This window comes from Tupaia chinensis, unplaced genomic scaffold (assembly GCF_000334495.1).
Source record: "Tupaia chinensis unplaced genomic scaffold, TupChi_1.0 Scaffold000076_1, whole genome shotgun sequence".
NCBI lineage: Eukaryota > Metazoa > Chordata > Mammalia > Scandentia > Tupaiidae > Tupaia > Tupaia belangeri.
This window is the reverse complement of record NW_006159536.1, coordinates 2,147,853-2,165,616: the sequence shown is the minus strand read 5'-3', so window position 1 is coordinate 2,165,616 and position 17,764 is coordinate 2,147,853. Positions and strand designations below refer to the sequence as shown.

The following is a 17,764-nucleotide window of genomic DNA, read 5'->3' as shown; positions in this document are numbered from 1 at the left end:
CAGCTGCAGCTGCAGCTGGAGCTGCAGCTGGAGGAGAGACACCTTCCACCAGTGCTGAACCTGTTGAAGACGTACAACCCACATCGAGCAAATCTCAGGAATCTACCATGGAGCTTTCAGTTCGACCATCAGTTATTCAAAAATTGGAGAAGGGACAACAGCAGCCCTTGGAGTTTGTTCCTAAGACTGGGAGCGGTATGAAAAAATCTAATCCAGTAGATATTGGTCAAGCTACAAATAATGGAAAAAATTTAATGCGCCCCCCAGTGATTTATAGTGCTCCAGCTAGTTGTTTATCTGAAAGTTCTTATGATAGATCAGTTATAACTAATGCTACTAAGTTACTGCTAGGAGCCCATTTGGATTCAGTTAGCAAATGTGACCCAAACAAAGTTGATAGACACTTTGAACAGCTAGACAGGGTCTCTAGAAATCCTGTGCCATCATCTTATCTAGAAACTTCTTCAGTTTCATATCAGAAGCCTAAAGAGTCAAATGGGAAAGTATGTAAATCGAATAGGAAAGGTATAAAATCTCAGGGTAAACCTTTGTCAAGTGACTTTACATTTCATGAACTTAGGGGAACTGAGGGCTCCTTTGGTGTTGAGTCTCCTTCTGAATCTGCAGTAAACTCAGTAGTTAAACTGAATAAAACCAACCTATGTCCTAATAAAGTGATTTTTAAAGATGTCATTCCAAAGCACCAAGAGGAATCCTTTTCTGATGTGGATTATACCCAAGAAGAAAATAATTTGGTTTTTAACAAGTCAGCCTTTTTGAAGCAGAAGTGCTCAGTGAATTCTGAAATGAGGTTTGATTATGGCTCTTATCAGTCAGCATTGAATCTACCCCAAGAGTCTGTACAAGACTTAAGCCCTTGGAAAGAGGAGCAAATTGACCAAGAAAATAAGAACTATGGATCTAGAGGTTCTCAAATGATTTTTGATCCTAGTTCCTCTTTTCTGTCACTGATTGACCAATCTACAGTGACTACCAAAGAAAGTAACTTTTCAGCGGAAGTATGTGCTGATTTGCAGTTTAAGAATAACAAATCTTGTACTTCTGAAATAAGTTCTGATTATGATGACTCTCTTCAGTTGGGTACTAACCAATCTCAAGTGATTGTTAAAGAAACAGGTCTACGGAATGCAATGCGTATTAGCCTGGTTGACCAAAGCTATGAATCTAGTAGTTCTGAAATGAATTTTGATTGTGATGACTCACTTCAATCAACTAGTGACTATCTCCAACAGCCTGCAAAAGAAGTAAATTTTCACAGGGAAGTGCACATTGATTTGGTTGATAAGAACTATGGATCTAGTAGCTCTGAAGTAAGTGCTGAATCTGTTTTCCCACTTCAGTCAGTGATTGACCAGTTTCCAGTGACTGTCCCAGAAACAAAACTTCAGAATAAGGTTCACATTGTCTTCAATGATAAGAACTGTGGCTCCAACTGTTCTGAAACAAGTTCTGATTGTGATGTTTCTCTTCAGTCAGTAGTTGACCGTCCCCAACTGACTGTCACGGAAAGAAACCAGAAAGAAGGATGTGTCCACCTGAAAGATAACCATAAATTCCTTAGTACAGATCTTGATTCTGAAGTCTCTCTTGAGACAATGGCTGAAGAACCCGTGAGGGCAGTTGAAATAAATCTCATGAGGGAGAAGAATGGTGACCTTGATATGAACTGTGAATCTCATGCTCCTGAAATGGGCTTTCATGCTGATGGTCAATTAGTGGCTGGCCAATCTCAAGAAGGAATTAAAGAAGTAAACTCTCAGAAAGAAGATACTGACCTGGAGAGTAAGAGTGTTCAGTCTATCATTTCTAATTTAAGTTTTGATTCTCATGCTTCTCTTTATCCATCAGCTAATGATCAACTACAAGGGGCTTTGGATGAAGCAAATCTTAATGCATTAAATGTTGACATGGAAGTTAACAGCTATGAGTATTCCAGTTCTGAGTTAACTTTTGATTCTGATCCTGTTGCATCAGTCATTCAGCTGAATGTGGAAAGAATGAAAGAACACAACCTGGAAGAGAGCTGTGAATCAAGTGGTTCTGAAATAACTTTTGACTCTGATATTCTTGCTTGCTCAGCTATTGATCTGGAAAATAAAAGTAATGAATCTTGTGTTTCTGAAATCACTTTTGATTCTGATATTACTCTTCATTCAGAAAGTGATCAGCCTGAATTAGTTGTTAACGAAATAAGCATTCAGAAAGAAAAGTACATACACTTAGAAAGAAAGAATGATGAATCCACTGGTTCTAAAGTAAATTTAGACTCTTTTGCCCCTCTTCATTCAGTGACAAAGCTTCCTGACGTAGCTGTTAAAAAGCTCCATCCTCAAAAAGAAGAGCAAGTGTACTTGGAAAACAAGGAAAAACAACCCGGAGACCCCGAAGTAAGTTTGAATTATGATATCATTTTCCAATCAGTGACTGAATATTCTGAAGTCCCTGTTAAAGAAACAAACCTTCAAAAAGAAAAGCACCTACACTTAGAAAATAAGGGTAATAAATTAAGTGCTTCTGAAACAAGTTTGCATTCTGATATCCCGCTCCAAGAGTCAGTGACTAAGAAACCTAAAGTAGTCATTGATGAAAGACAGCTCCAAAAAGAAAAACATACTGAATTCCAAAGTAAAAGAACTGAATTTAGTGATTCTGAAATAAATTTAAGTCCTGCTGTTCCTCACTATTCAGTGACTAATCCTCAAGTAGCTGTTAAAAAAACAAATAGAAAGAAGAAACGTATTCAGAAAAACAAGACAGAAAAGGTGTCTGATGTCCTTCCTCAGTCAATGACTGAACAGCCTCAAGTAGCTGTTTTAAAGGAGGACCATGTTGACCCAGAAAGTGAAATAAATTTGTATATTGATAGCACTCTTCATTCAGTTACTGACCAACCCCTATTATGCCCTGTGAAGGAAGAATATGTTGATCTGGAAGACAAGAACAGTGAAACTAGAGATTCTGAAATGAGATTTGATTCTGATGGTGCTCTTCAGTCACTGCCTGGACAACTTCAGAAAACGGTTAAAAAGACAAACTTGTGGGAGGAAAAGGGTATTGACTTGGAAGGTAAGATCGAAGAACCTAATGGTTCTAAATTAGTACACGATGGTGATATTTCTCTTCATCTTGTGGCCAATCTATCCAAAGTAGCTATGAAACAAATAAACTTTGAAAATGAAGATAATATGTCCTTGGAAATTAAGAACAGCCAGTATAGTTGTCCTGAAATGAGTCTGAATTCTGATTTCTTGGCTCAGTCAATAGCTGATCGACCTCAGATAACTATTTTAGAGCATGAACATATGGAACAAGAAGGTAAGGACAGTGAATCTTATGGTTCTGAAATAAGTTTTGATTCTGATGACCCTCTTCAGTCAGTGGCTGACCAACTTAGAGAAACTGTTAAAGAAATAAGCCTTTGGAAGGATGAAGACGTTTATATGGAAGATAAGAGGGATGAAGCTCAGGGTTTTGAAATTTTATATGATTCTGATGTCCTCCTTGAATCAGAGGCTAGCCAAACTGAAGAAGTAGATAAGGAGACCAGCCTTTGGAAAGAGCATGTTGTTTTGGAAGATAATATTGGTGAACACAGTGATTCTAAAATCAATTTTAATTCTCAAGGACCTCATCAGTGTGTGACTAATAAAATTCAAGAGGCTAAGGAACATGTTTGTCTGGATGATAAAGGCTATGAGCACAAGGACCCTAAGATAATTTATGTTTCGGATCTCCCTATTCAGTCAGTGATTGAGCAACCACAAATTTTGGAAGAGGAGCGTGCCAGTTTGGGAGATAAGAGCAGTGATCCTTGTAGTCCTGAAATAAGTTTTGATTCCAAAGGTTTTTTTCAGTCAGCAGGTGAGCAGTTTCAACAGTCTGTCAAAGAAATAAATCTTTGGAAGGAAGACCACATTTACCTGGAAGATAAAAGTTATAAACTAGGTGATTTTGAAGTAAGTTATGACTCTGATGTTGCTGTTCAGTTCATGCCTAATCAACCTGCTGTGTCTGTCAAAGAAATAAATTTGCATGAGAGGAATCATGATGACCTAGGAAATAAGAACTATAAGTCCTGTGGTTCTAAAACAAAATGTGTCTCTGGTATTCATCTTCGGTCAGAAGTTGACCAATCTCAAGTGGCTTACAAAGAAACAAAGCTTCAGAAAGAAGAGCCTCTTAACATGGAAGAAAAGACCAATGAATCTAGTGACTCTGAAATGGTATGTGATTCTCATGTCCCTTTTCAAATAGTAGTTAACCAATTTCAAATGCCAGTCAAAGAAATAAATCTGCCAAAGATGGTACTTGTCGATCCAATGACCAGTGATAGTGACTGTGAAGTAATTTCAGATTCTGATCTCCCTCTTCAGTTAGTGACTGACCCATCTCAAATAACTGTCAAAGACATCAACTGTTTAAATGCTGAAGGTATTGATGTAGAGGAAAAGAGTTATGACTCTTGTGGTTCTGAAGTAAGATATGTTTTTGAAGCCCCTCTTCAGTCAGTGACAAACCAACTTAAAGAGACTTTCAAAATAATAAACCGGAAGAAAGACTATATTATTCTGGGAGATTCAAGTTGTCAGTCTTGTGGCCCTGAGATAAATTTTAATGTTGATGCCTCTAATCAGACCATGACTTACCAGTCACAAGAACCTGTTGAAGAAATGGTGAAATATATTAGCTCAGAAGATAAGAGCTGTGAATCTAATAATTTTGAAGGAAATTTTAATTTGGAAGGCCCTTCTCAATCAGTGACACTTCAACTTCCAGAAGCCAACAACAAAGTTGACCTTAGGAATGATCTAAAAAATGTTGGCCTAAAGGATAAGAGCTGTGAATCTAATGTTTCTGCAGTGGGTTGTGATCCTTCATCCGAGTCAGTGACTGATAAAGAACAGCTTTTCATGTTAAACCATACAGCTCTAGAAGGTAGGATCTGTGAACCTTGTGTTTCTCATATGAATACTCACTATGATCTCTCTCTGCATTCTGGCATTCATCAGCCTCAAGGAACTGTTACTAAAATGGACTCAGTTAAGAAGGTATCTTTTAACCTGGAAAAAAAGAACCATGATTTCCAATCCAGTTCTGTTCCCATTCTTGATTCTGTAAGGAACCTGGAAAAAGCAAAGGAGGTCATAGAAGATAACCCTGATGAACCAGTTCTAGAAGCCTTGCCTAATGTTCCTCCTTCATTTGTAGGCAAAACGTGGTCTCAAATCATGATTGAAGATGACATGAAAATTAATGCACTTGTGAAGGAATTTAGAGAAGGTCGTTTCCACTGTTACTTTGATGATGACCGTGAGACTGGAGACATTTCTTTGAATGAGGAAAAAAAGAATACCTGGGCTGACCGTAACTGGGACATTGCATCAATTCAAGCTGTGTCAGATCATGGTGATATTGCTGGCGGTATTTCAGATACTGATAACTTTTCAGTAGCCTTGAATCATCCACCACTTCATCCTCCAGCAGAAAGGTTTCCTAAACAAAAGTGGCATGTGTCTTCATGTGAGGTCGCAAAAGTCAGCCATGGAGCTCATACCAAGTTTATTAATTTCTCAGTGATGAAAAGAAGAATGGTTAGCCAAGAGGAAGGATCACCAAAAAGGAAGCATTTACGTTTACAGAGCAACAGGAAAACAAAAAAAGTAAAAAGTGGGACAGTCGAATTTCCTGTATCATGTACTAAAATGTTGAGGACTGTGCAACCCAAAGACTTATTCCGTGTTCTTTCTTCTCTAAATATTAAACTGAAGGATGGTGAATCCTTCCATTTTTCTAAAATGAAGCCCCGTAGTGGGGGTAATAATACACATAGGCTTATATACAAATGTAAAAAGAATGCCTTTAATAATTATCACCCATTGATTAAGCAAATTGTAATTAAACCTCCACTGAATGTAATTGTCCCAGAGTCTGTCAGGCGTAACCGGGTTAGAATCCGTCTTAACAAGAGCATCCAAAATTCCAGTGAAGGAGATGATGCTGCTAATGGACAGAGCTCTGCTTCAGCACCTTTCAGGACAGTGCCAGCAAGATACAGATTCAATTCGTTTTACGGGACTGGTGGATCTGCTGTGCATCCAGAAAAACCAGCAGTTCTAAGTGTTAGTGAGGTGCCAAAGAAAAGTAATTTCCGGCTAACTCTTTTAACTCGTGATGTTGCCAAAATGTCTCCAAAATCTGTTAGAAATAAATTTGTAGAAAGTAAAGGTAAAGAGAAAATTCAGGGGAAGAAGGTGACAACTAATAATAAGCCACGTTTCCCCCAAGAGGTTTATAAACCAGTTATTCTTCGGCAGAAAAACAGAATAGCTTCAGAGGAGTCCATTTGGATTCGGACTAAACCAAATGATATTATTAGAAAGTATATTTCGAAATACTCTGTTTTTTTGCGTCACAGATACCAATCCAGAAGCGCCTTTATTGGAATGCACCGAAAGAAGAAATCAGTTGTCAGTAAGCCAAAGAAGGCGAAAAAGCCAGCTAAAACGCTGCTGCAGTCCTCAGTTCCACCAGCTGGAGCCGAAGAGCAGTTAAAAGCTGTAGCAAGTCCTCCTCCAAAACAACCTGAGCGGCCTTCTTCCAGCGATGCCGGAAGGAAGAAGAATGGTAATACAAAGTGCCCTAGCAAAAAGAAAAAGCCCATTAGACCTGTTAGAGAATATGCTTTGAGAAGTTTATCTTATATACCACATTCTGATCGAATAATGACTCGACTAGCGAACAAATTGAGGAGCAGTAGTGAGGCAAAATAAAAGAAGTTTTTGTGTTAAGGCTAATTGAGAGTTCGGTACTTTGATTGAATTATATTTGTTACTTAGTGCACATAGCTTTCCCAACTTTGATGGAGAAACTAATCTTGAACTATTTTGCTATAGATGTTATTTTTCAGAACTTTTATATTCATTTAAATTTACTGTGTAGGCTTCTTTTTTTTAGAAAGATCCATAAGCAGCCTTTTGTCCAACATTTTCTATAAAAGAGATTCATCATAATTTTATGTCATAATGTGATTTAGCACAGTACATAGAATTTTGTTTCTCAAATCATGCTCCTCTTATTTCTTATGATTACCTCACTCATGCTGGCAATTATAATTTTCTGAGGATGAATATAGCAAATTTAATGCTATCTTACTACTTTAAAAAAATGGAACTAGAGCATAAATACCTATATGGTATATATTTCAGAGTGGCATTGTCAATGTAGTGTTTTAACTGGATAATTATAAAGGATGAACTATATTAACTTTTGAGTGAGACTGACTTAAATGATCAAAACAAAATACAATTTATCTTTCTTCTGAAACATTTCAGACAATGAGATTCCATAATCTTTAATCCAGTTTTTAAAAACTACCTGACTTCATTTGATTGTGTTTTGTCTTGTTTTGTTTTTTGATGCCACAGGGCATGGGCACTGACCAGAGGGAGATAGGAAGAAAGCATGTTCACACGAACATTTGGGTGTGTTCACACCAGAATTCCTTCTCCTCCAGTGCTCCATCCTGTCAGGATTTTGGGCATGCATGTACACGTGCCTGGCATGTTTTTCAAGCCTCTGGGGCTGGGATTAAACCAAGTCAGCCTTCTGGGATCCAGCTCCCCTAACCACTAGGCTAGGGCTGGCCCTGCCTAGTGATTTTTATATACAGGAAACAAATTCCTCTTCCTTCATTTAAATGAAATCTGCCACTGTTAACTTTCTTCATTTGGACATATGCACACATACAGTCTCTTTTTACAATTTTTTTTTCTTTATTCATGATAGAGTACAGGCATGTGGCTACAGAGAGAAGAGAGACAAGTACCCTCCACAGGGGTTGATCATGTAGTCCTTCACCTCTCTGGATCTTTAGTCACTCACATTGCCTGCCTGGTGTGTTTTAGGCTGACACTAGGGATTCGAATCACAGTCACTGCAGAGGCTTCTGGTCCTTAATGATCAGTGTCTAAAGTGCGAACTAAGGAGCTGCCCATCTGTATGTTTTTCTTTAGCATTATTACATCTTAAGGGAAGATCATTTTGCCAGTATTATTGGGCTTTTTTGTTTTAAAACACCTTTACTTCCCTTTAATGAAGTGTTGGGAGATTTAAAGTGAAAATGCAGGTTATTTTATGGCCTTATTTCTTAAAAATATTTGAGACCTTACCATATCATTTTTAATAGGGTGAACTGAAATTATTAACTTCATAACAATATTTAGGCAGGCTATTAATTGTTAAGGTAATTACAAAGCAAATTAGTAACTTACCTGAATATTTCAAAAAATCAAATAACACTAATAATTTAAGGCCTATTTTGCAAGTGAAAAATTGTATTGGTACTTTAGTTTGTCTTAAATCTGATGACTGATTTTAATAATTCAAATTAAATATGTTAGGACATGGAGTTCGAGTCTGGGGACTCAGAATATATTCAGATCTTTTATTCAGGAGCACTGGTTGAGCTGATACAGATAAATCCAATTATCCTGCTAAGCCAGAATCCTGGATCTTTGTCTGTCATTTATGTCAATGGAAAACATAAATTTCAACTATGTCATTATTACCATATTTTGTTGAAACCAGGGTCACTGGTAAGATGTATCTTGATTTCAGAGATTAAAATGTATTATCTTGGAATTAATGAATTACTGTATAACTGGTTGGTTTCTAAATGTGGTTTTATTTCAGGGGCTATTATTTAACCTGTGGGTATATTATGATGGTATTATGTTGTTATTTCTTTAATTCTAAATTGAAGTAGTAATTATATTGAAAAAAATATTTTAGTTGCAAGCACCCTTTCCTTCAACTTGCCTCCTCATATACAAACATTTTAATTTCCTTAAGGTATCACTTTGGGCTACTAAGTCAAAGTAATCTTCCAATTTGAATTGAGTTAGAAAACCGCTGATCAGGAACTAAAGAAACACCTAAGAATACAAGAATATTCCATTTGTGGGAACTGGTGTTTTTTTTCCCCTATGGAATAGACACATAGTTCCCTTAAGTATATTAATAAAGATTGTACATTATTTCAGAATAAGTTAAAAAGCCAGTGATCGTATGGAAATGATGTACTATGTAAGTATGATACCTGTTGCGATCACATCATAGTAGAGGACAGTTCCTATCATTCCAGTGAGCAAAACTGAAAGTTAAAAAGATATTATTACCCTTTTTACAAAGAAGCTCTTCTAAGTACCATTTTGAGGAGGTGAATGGAAAGGTTTATACTTAAAATTTATGTTACCAAAAATCTGAAAGTATTATACAGTAACGATTTTATTTAACATTTTGAAAATGCTTACTAAGATCTTGTAATCATCATTATTTTAGACAAGCATTAAACTTGAAATTGTATAACTTGTAATTTAAGTTGAATTGGAAATGAATTGCTGTGAGAATTTGGTAGGATTTAAGATATGCCCCTTTGTCTTAATAAATTTTGACTTAATTTGCAGTTTAGATAAAACTGAATTTTTTTGTGTATTCAAGAACGCATTAAATTCTTTTAATAGTAAAAAATCAAATTACAGCTGTAATGAATATGTTACTAATCTTGTTCTTGTTGAGTATCTTGCATAGATTTTTATTGTAATTGTCCTGAGTTATCCAGTATGTGGGCAATATTGTGTAAAATGTGCTATGGAATTTGTGCATTTAAATTATTTATGTAATTAGGGCTCTGAGTAATTTCTTTTTTGGTTAAAGAAAAGCTATATTTAAATATTCAAATAATTATATATTTCCATGTAAAATCAATTTGAAGACTAACAATGTATTTTTTATAATGCAGTTTAAATGCTAACTTGTTTTTGAAGCTATCAAGATGAAATTTATTAAATATTAAAATCTGTCTCTGCTCTATCCTCATGTTAGAAACTTTTTCTGGGCAAACTTAAAGAATCAGAGAATAGGGGCCAGAAGGTGGCATGGTGGTTAAGGTGCTGGACTTTCACATGGCTTACCGTGGTTTGAACCCTGGACCTGGCTGCTTGCTTTCTCACTTTTCCTCTCTTTCTCGCTGTCTCTTTGTAGTCAAGTTAAAAACACAATAATGGGGCGTGGTAATTAAGGTTGCTGGACTACCACATGCCCAACTGCGGTTTGAGTCTCTGACCTGGAGGCTTGCTTTCTCACTTTCCCTCTCTCTCATTCTGTCTCTCTCTCTGTCCCTTTCTGGTCAAATTAAAATAAATAAATAAATAAGTAAATAAAATTCAATAAAATAATTCTTTAAAAAATAATAAATAAAATTAAAACAAATAGTTCAGCACCCACCCTGTGGCAAAAGAAAAAAAAAAATCTTTTAAAGTAACAGAATAATGAAAACAGAAGTAAGTACATTTTATAAGTGGTTTTAGAGATAATAAATAAGAAAATATATAGTTGATGCTGGTAAGAAAGTAGTTTAACCAAAGATATAGGTTATATTGAATGCAGTAGTTATTTCAAAGAATTAAAATTAAGCAACTATTTATGTCTGGTGAAGGGGTGAATTAGCAACTTTTCACTTTTTGTACTTGTATTGAAAGTGTTCACGGGGGCCAGCAGGTGGCATGGTAGTTAAGATGCTGGGCTCTCACATGGCTGACCACAGTTCAAGTCTTGGAACCGGTGGCTTGCTTTCTCACTTTCCTTCTCGCTCTCTGGCGAGCACACATGCCCTATAACAAACCTAAATAATAATAATAATAAGATAATAAATAAAACAAACTAAAAAAAGAAAAGGTTCATGAATAGGATTGAGTTCAGGAGGCAGTATCTATATCACTGTTTGATACCTACTGGAAGGGAGAACTTTGGTGCTTTCACTACTATAGCATATGGTATAAAAGATCAGAAAATGGAACAGAACCTATATGTCAGGGGGGTAGATGCCTTTGACCTCAGTAGTATTGATTTCTAGGATTTGTTGATCCAGATGTCAGGATGAACATGCTTTTTTTTTTAATTTGCCAAGGGGTGCTTTCACGCACCATTGAGACAAAGGGAGAAAGCAGCCTTCAGCAGAGTGTAGTCATGCTACAATCCCTTCTCCATTTCTCCAGCCTAGTGGAATTTTTAGGCATGCACACACATATGCCCAGCTTTCAAGCTCTAGGAGCTGAGAAAAGAGAATACATTCATCATAGATGAGACAATAGCATATTCATACATTTGACAAATATTATTTCTGCCTTTCCTACATGCGATACATTCATCATAGATAAGACAATAGCATATTCATACATCTGACAAATATTATTTCTGCCTTTCCTACATGCCTGGCCCTATGGTGTAAGCATCAACCAAGTGGGCTCTCTACTTGCTCACCCTCATACATTGATATGAATGAAAGGGAATTTCAGTAGTAGTAAGTGGAGGAACATAATCCTTAGGCTTCAGTAGATCATTAATAAAACCGTAACACTCATAGGATACTGCTGTTTGACACTGAAAATTTTTCAACTTTCTGCACTAAGACCCATTGTAAAGTATTACCATTTTTAGGAAGATTGTTTTCCTGTGTTTGTGTTACTATGAATAGTTTCTCCTATGTTGGTTGCTGTCTCCAGGGAAAGTATTACATAGACTCACTCATCCATCTTATTATAGCACAGAATCACTTCCAAGGATAAGTGGGTATATTCATTAGCTGTTTACTTTTAAGTTGAAATTTTGTCAGTTCTTTAGAACTGGAAAAATAGGTTTATTTTTTTTGGAGAGTTATTACTACTGGTTACAGATAACGAAATAAGAGATACTTACCTAATCCACTGAGCTGAAAGTATTTTATTAGGTGATTGATGATCTGAAAATCATGAATTCTGAAGCACCCCTGTAGCCTTGAAAACCAACAGTATTGTAATCATGGCAGCTGTGAAAAGCATTAGCCTTGCAACTACTAAAAGGGCAGACTGTGTATGGAGCTCCTCAAAAAGTCCTTTCTCTGGACATTGACACTATTTGCCTGTCTTGCCACTCCCTAGAAAAGTACCGTTTCACAGAGTTGTGTTTATAGTGAACTCTTGGAGAGTTCACTCTGCTGAAAAGCCCCATCTTTGGGGCATTTGTTGGAAACAATCAGTGGCACTTGTTTCACATCACAGCTGCCTGAGATTGTGATATTATTAGGTGAGGCAAACGAGGTTGGCCAAAACTTAAAAAGAAGTTCTGGAAATAGGGTGTCCACTGGGGTTTTGCAAAACTCTGATAAATTCCTAGGAATGCAAAAAAATTTGCACAAATGTACAACTCTGTCTGTGTGAATGTCCTGGAAAGATCTACGAGGCTCCCAGTCTCTTACCACTGACTGACTAGAGGCCTTGCACAAGCAGGACAGGAAGGTTAAGGCAGGGTTGTAAGTTGCCTGAGTGCTGAGGGCATGTTGGAACAGACATACATACAGTGCTTCTCAGCAAAGAATGGAATATTTATTGGTTCAAGGCATATAAGAGAATCTCTGGCCAATTACTAGCTCATCACTAAGCTAATTAAGCAGAGAAGTCAGTGGCTACACAGTACAGACAGAATTTACAGAATTAAGGAAAGTATATGAACTAACAGTAACCACAACTAAACAACAATACCAACAAACCCTCAGTGTGTGTGTGTGTGGGGGGGGTTGATTTCTAGAGATGTCATTATCTAAAATACACAGCTGTCATTAAAAATTATTGAAATATGCAAAGATACAAGAATGTATTTCCACATACAGGAAAAATATAGTCAAAAGAAGCTGTCCCTCAGTGGTCTAAATGGTGGACTTAATAAAGACTTTAAATATATTACATATATAATACGTAATTTATAATATAGAAATTAGTAAGCTTTATCCTAAGGATGCAAGGGTGGCTCAACATACACAAAACAATAAATGTAATACATCACATTAACAGTGGGAAAGATAAAAATCACATGATCATATCAATTGACTAGAAAGCATTTGATAAGATTCTTAGCAAAATTGGCATAGAATGAACATTTCTCAAACAGTAAAAGCCAATATGACAAACCCATAGCTAAAATCATATTGAATGGAGGAAGACCGAAAGTTCTTCCAGTAAAAACTGGAACAAGACAAGGCTGCCCATGTTCTCCACTCCTTTTCAACATACTACTGGAAGTTCTAGCCAATGCAGTCAGACACAAGAGTAAATATAAAAGGCATTCAAATAGGAAATGAAGAAGAGAACTTATCTCTTATTTGCAGATAGCATAATTACATGCATAGACAACCCAGAAAAATCTATTTAAAAAAAACTGCTGGAAGTGATGAATACAGCAAAGTGGCAGGATACAAAATCATACAAAACTCAATAGCATTTTTATACGCCAACAGTGAACAGACTGAGGCAGAACTGACAAAAGCAATTCCATTTACAATAGCCACACAAAAATAAGATACTTCAGAATAGGGGCTGGCAGGTGGTTAAGGGTGCTGGACTCCCATGTGGCCGACTGTGGTTTGATCTTGGGCCTGGTGGCTTGCTTTCTCACTCTCTCTCACTTTGTCCCTTTCTGGTCAAATTGAAAAAAAGAAAGAAAAAGAATAAACTTAACCAAGGAAGTGAGTCTGTGGAAGGAAAACTAAAAAATTGAGAAAAGAAATTAAAAACAATACTGGGTTGGAAGGATGAATATAATCAAAATATCAATTCTACCCAAATTAATCTACAAATTTAATGGAATTCCATCAAATTACCAGAGATATTCAAAGAAATAGGAAAAAAAATCATAAAATGTATCTGGAATTATAAAAGGCCCTGTATTGCCAAAACAATTCTGTGCAAAAAGAATAAAGTAAGAAGCATTTCACTTCCTGACTTCAAAATGTATTGCAAAGTTGTGATAATCAAAACAGCATGGTACTGTCACAAAAACAGGGATGTATTCCAGTGGAACAGAATAGAGAATCCAGAAATAACCCCCAAAACATACAACCAACTAATTATTGACAAAGGGCACAAAGCAAATCAATGGGGGAAATGGAAATCTCTTCAGCAAATGGGGCTGGAAAAACTGGATATTCACCTGAAGAAAAATGAAACTGGACCCCTATATCTCACCACTAACACAAATCAATTCAAAATGGATCAAAGATCTAAACATAAAACTTCAAACTGTAAAACTACTGGTGGAAGGGAGCCAGCAGTTAGCGTAATGGCTATGTTGCTGGACTCCCACGTAGTTGACGGTGGTTCGCATCCCAGACCCGGTGGCTTAGAACTCACGCCGGGTGCGTGTGCGTGTGTGCCCAAGATCCCGAGAGGAGAATGGAGAAGAAGGGATTGCGGCGTGACCATCCCCTCTGGGGGGTGATTTCTTGCTTTCTGTCTCTCTGTCTCTCTCTGTCTGGCGAGCGCACGCACCCCATAGTGAAAACCTCTCAAAAAACAAAACAAAACAAAACAAAACAAAACAAAAAAACTACGGTGGAAAACACAGAGGAGACGCTTGGAGACATCAGAGTAGGCAGACTCCTTAAATAAGACCTCCAAAGCACAGACAATAATCCCAAAAATAGACAAGTGGTACTAACATCAGGCTAAAAAGCTTCTGTTCAGCAGAAGCAATTAGAGGAGACAACCCATAGAATGGGACAGTATATTTGCAAGCTATGCCTCAGATAACGAACTAATACCCAGAGTATACAGGGAATTCAAGCAGCTTAGCCACACACGCACAAAAATCTAATTTAAAAATGGGCAAATGGGCTGGCAGGTGGCATGGTGGTTAAGGGTGCTGGACTTCCAGATGGCAACTGTGGTTCGGGACCCAGACCTGGTGGCTTGCTTTCTCACTCCGTTCCTCCCTCTCTCTCACTCTGTCCTTCTCTGGTCAAATGAAAATGAATAAATAAAGTTAAATAAAATAATTAACGGTAAATAAGCTGAACAGACAACTTTTCAAGGAAGACATACAAATGGCCAAAAACCAGTGAAAACATCCTCAATATCTCTTTTCATAAGGGAAATGCAAATCAAAACTACAGTGAAATAACACTTAATCCCAGTCAGAATGACTAAGATTAAAAAAATAGAGAATGATAAGTGCTGGAGAGGCTGTGGTGAAAAGAGAACCCTCCTACACTGTTGGTGGGAATGTAAATTAGTACAACCACTGTGGAGAACAATATGGAGGTTTCTAAAAAGCCTGCAAATAGAATTATCATATGACCAATAATTATACTCCTGGGTATATACCTAAAAGATAGGAAAACAGAAAAACACTTGCACATCCATGTTCATTGTTGCATTATTCACAATTGCTAAGACTTGAAACCAGCCCAAATATCTAAGAGCAGATGAATGAATTGAAAACATGTGGCACAAATCACTATGGGATACTGCTCAAGGCATAAAGGACAATGAGACCCTGACATTTGACACACAATGGACAAATATGAAAGATTTAATTCTAAGTGAAGCAAGCCAGACTATAAAAGATGGGCATTGTATGTCCCCACTTAATATATACTGAATGGTGGGACCAGCAGTTAGCGTAATGGCTATGTCACTGGACTCCCATGTAGTCAAGCACGGTTCGAGTTCTGGACTCGGTGGCTTAAACTCATGCCGGGCACGTGTGCGTGTGTGCCCAAGATCCCGAGAGGAGAAGGGAGGAGAAGGGATTGTGGCATGGTCATACCCCCTGGGGGGGGCGCTGTTAATGCCCTCTAGCAGAAACTGAAAGATTGGAAGGATTAATTTCAGGGAGAGCAACTGTAGAGACAGTATAGCAGGGGGTAGGACTGGAGACCAAAACAAGCATTTAACAGAAATAAAAATGAAGGTATCTGTTGATAAGGTACATGGTAATATCTATGACTTGACTAATATGAGTACATTCATGCTGGGAAAAACCATTTATATGCTATAAACATATATAGTGATTAAATACAAATAAAAATTATATTTAATAAATTTAATAATTACTAATAAAAATACTGAACTAAAGGAGACTATGTCTAAGGGATTAAAGTAGGAGAACTGTGTGTTTCAACAAATAGAGACTATCAGTAAAAAATTGGAAAAGAGAACCAAACGGAAATTCTGGAGTTGAAAAGTATTTTAATGTCTTTTCTACAAAATGCACATATTGTCCTTCTTACGAGGTAATATAAGCTCCTTAAAAGTGTAGTAGCACAAGGTTGATCAGAAAGCCATAAGCTCGGGAACCAGCAGTTAGTGTAATGGCTATGTAGCTGGACTCCCACGTAGTCGACCGCGGTTCACGTCCTGGACCCGGTGGCTTAGAACTCATGCCGGGCTCGTGTGTGTGCATGCCCAAGATCCCGAGAGGAGAATGGAGCCATCCCCCCTAGGGGATGATTTCTCGCTTTCTGTCTCTCTCTCTCTGTCTTTCTGGCGAGCACATGCGCCTTACAGCAAAAACCTCTCCAAAAAAACCAGAAAGCTGTGGACTCGCAAATTTTACCAAAAATCAAAACTGTTCCTCAGCTCCAGGGCTACCTACGATCGGTTTTTGCCCTTACAAATGGAGTTTATCCTCACAAATTGGTGTTCTAAATTTTTCCAAGAATCTAATTAAATAACTGATCATTAAAAAAGTGTAGTAGTTACTTGGTGCTTGCTGATCATTATCCTGAAAGACACAATCCCTAATGCTGTAATCCCAAATTTTGAGTACTGAAAGATGAAACTTTTTAAAATCTAAAATCCCTAACATCTAAATCCTAAAACTCACAATCCTAGAAGAGTAACATTTTGAATGTTGATATCCTGAAAGCTGAAATCATGAACTACTTTAATACTGGACATATAAATTATGTAATAACTTCTAGAGAGTTCCAGTATTTTTTATACACTTTTTGCAAATTAAAAAAAAAAGTTTATTTCTGGGACCAGCAGTTAGTGTAATGGCTATGTTGCTGGACTCCCATGTAGTCGACCGCGATTTGCGTCCTTGACCTGGTGGCTTAAAACTCATGCTGGGCACGTGTGTGTGCATGCCCAAGATCTTGAGAGGAGGATGGAGGAGAAGGGATTGCGGCGTGGCCATCCCCTCTGGGGGGTGATTTCTCGCTTTCTGTCTCTCTGTCGGTCTCTGTCTGGCGAGTGCACGTGTCCTATGGCAAAAACCGCTCAAAAAAAAAAAGTTGATTTCTTTCATAAGCAAAAGAGACATGGAGAGATAGGTATGGTCTTCACACCATGATCCACCTTCAACTTCAGCCAGCCCTGAACCATAAACACTCATGTGCCCAGTGCATTAGGGAAGTCTCTGGGCATGAGCTAATAACTTTCCTGTGGGTCGCCTCGCAGAACATTCTGTCCCACAGTTCAGCCCCCTTCATGTTTTGCAAATCTGACTCGTTGAAAGTGTATTATCACAAATAAGCATTGTGTGGGTATGTAAAAATGTCCAAACATCCTCAATAAAGGGAAGTCTCCTTTTTGTATATGGATTTGTGAAAGATTAAAATTTCTCAAAATCTCAACTCTTCGGGTGACTGCATGTGCAATTGTGATCCACCATGGTTTTTGATAAACTCTGTCAATACCACAGTTACGAAGTTGAGTGCACGCACTAACCATGGTGGTATTTTATTTTTTGACCTAATTATTTTTAATAGAGATTTCTGCCTTAGGGTGCATGCACTTGCCAGAGAGAGAAAGACAGACAGTGAGAGGAAAAGTGAGAAATCACCTGTGGGGAAAGGAGGGGGAGACGAGGATGGCCATGCCACAATCCCTTCTCCTCCATTCTCCTCCTGGGATCCTGGGCACACATG

The 17,764-nt window shown here is 37.5% G+C and overlaps 1 protein-coding gene across 1 annotated transcript in view; it reads left to right on the top strand.

The window, feature by feature from the left end:
• ZDBF2 (zinc finger DBF-type containing 2) overlaps positions 1-7,575 on the top strand; it is a 20,699-nt gene extending 13,124 nt beyond the window's left edge. The window contains exons 5-6 of the mRNA XM_027768362.1: positions 4-2,862; positions 2,956-7,575. Coding sequence (XP_027624163.1) covers positions 4-2,862; positions 2,956-6,791 — 6,695 coding nt within the window. The 3' untranslated portion in view covers positions 6,792-7,575. The remainder of the gene's footprint in view (positions 1-3; positions 2,863-2,955) is intronic.
• The last annotated feature ends 10,189 nt before the right edge of the window (positions 7,576-17,764 follow it).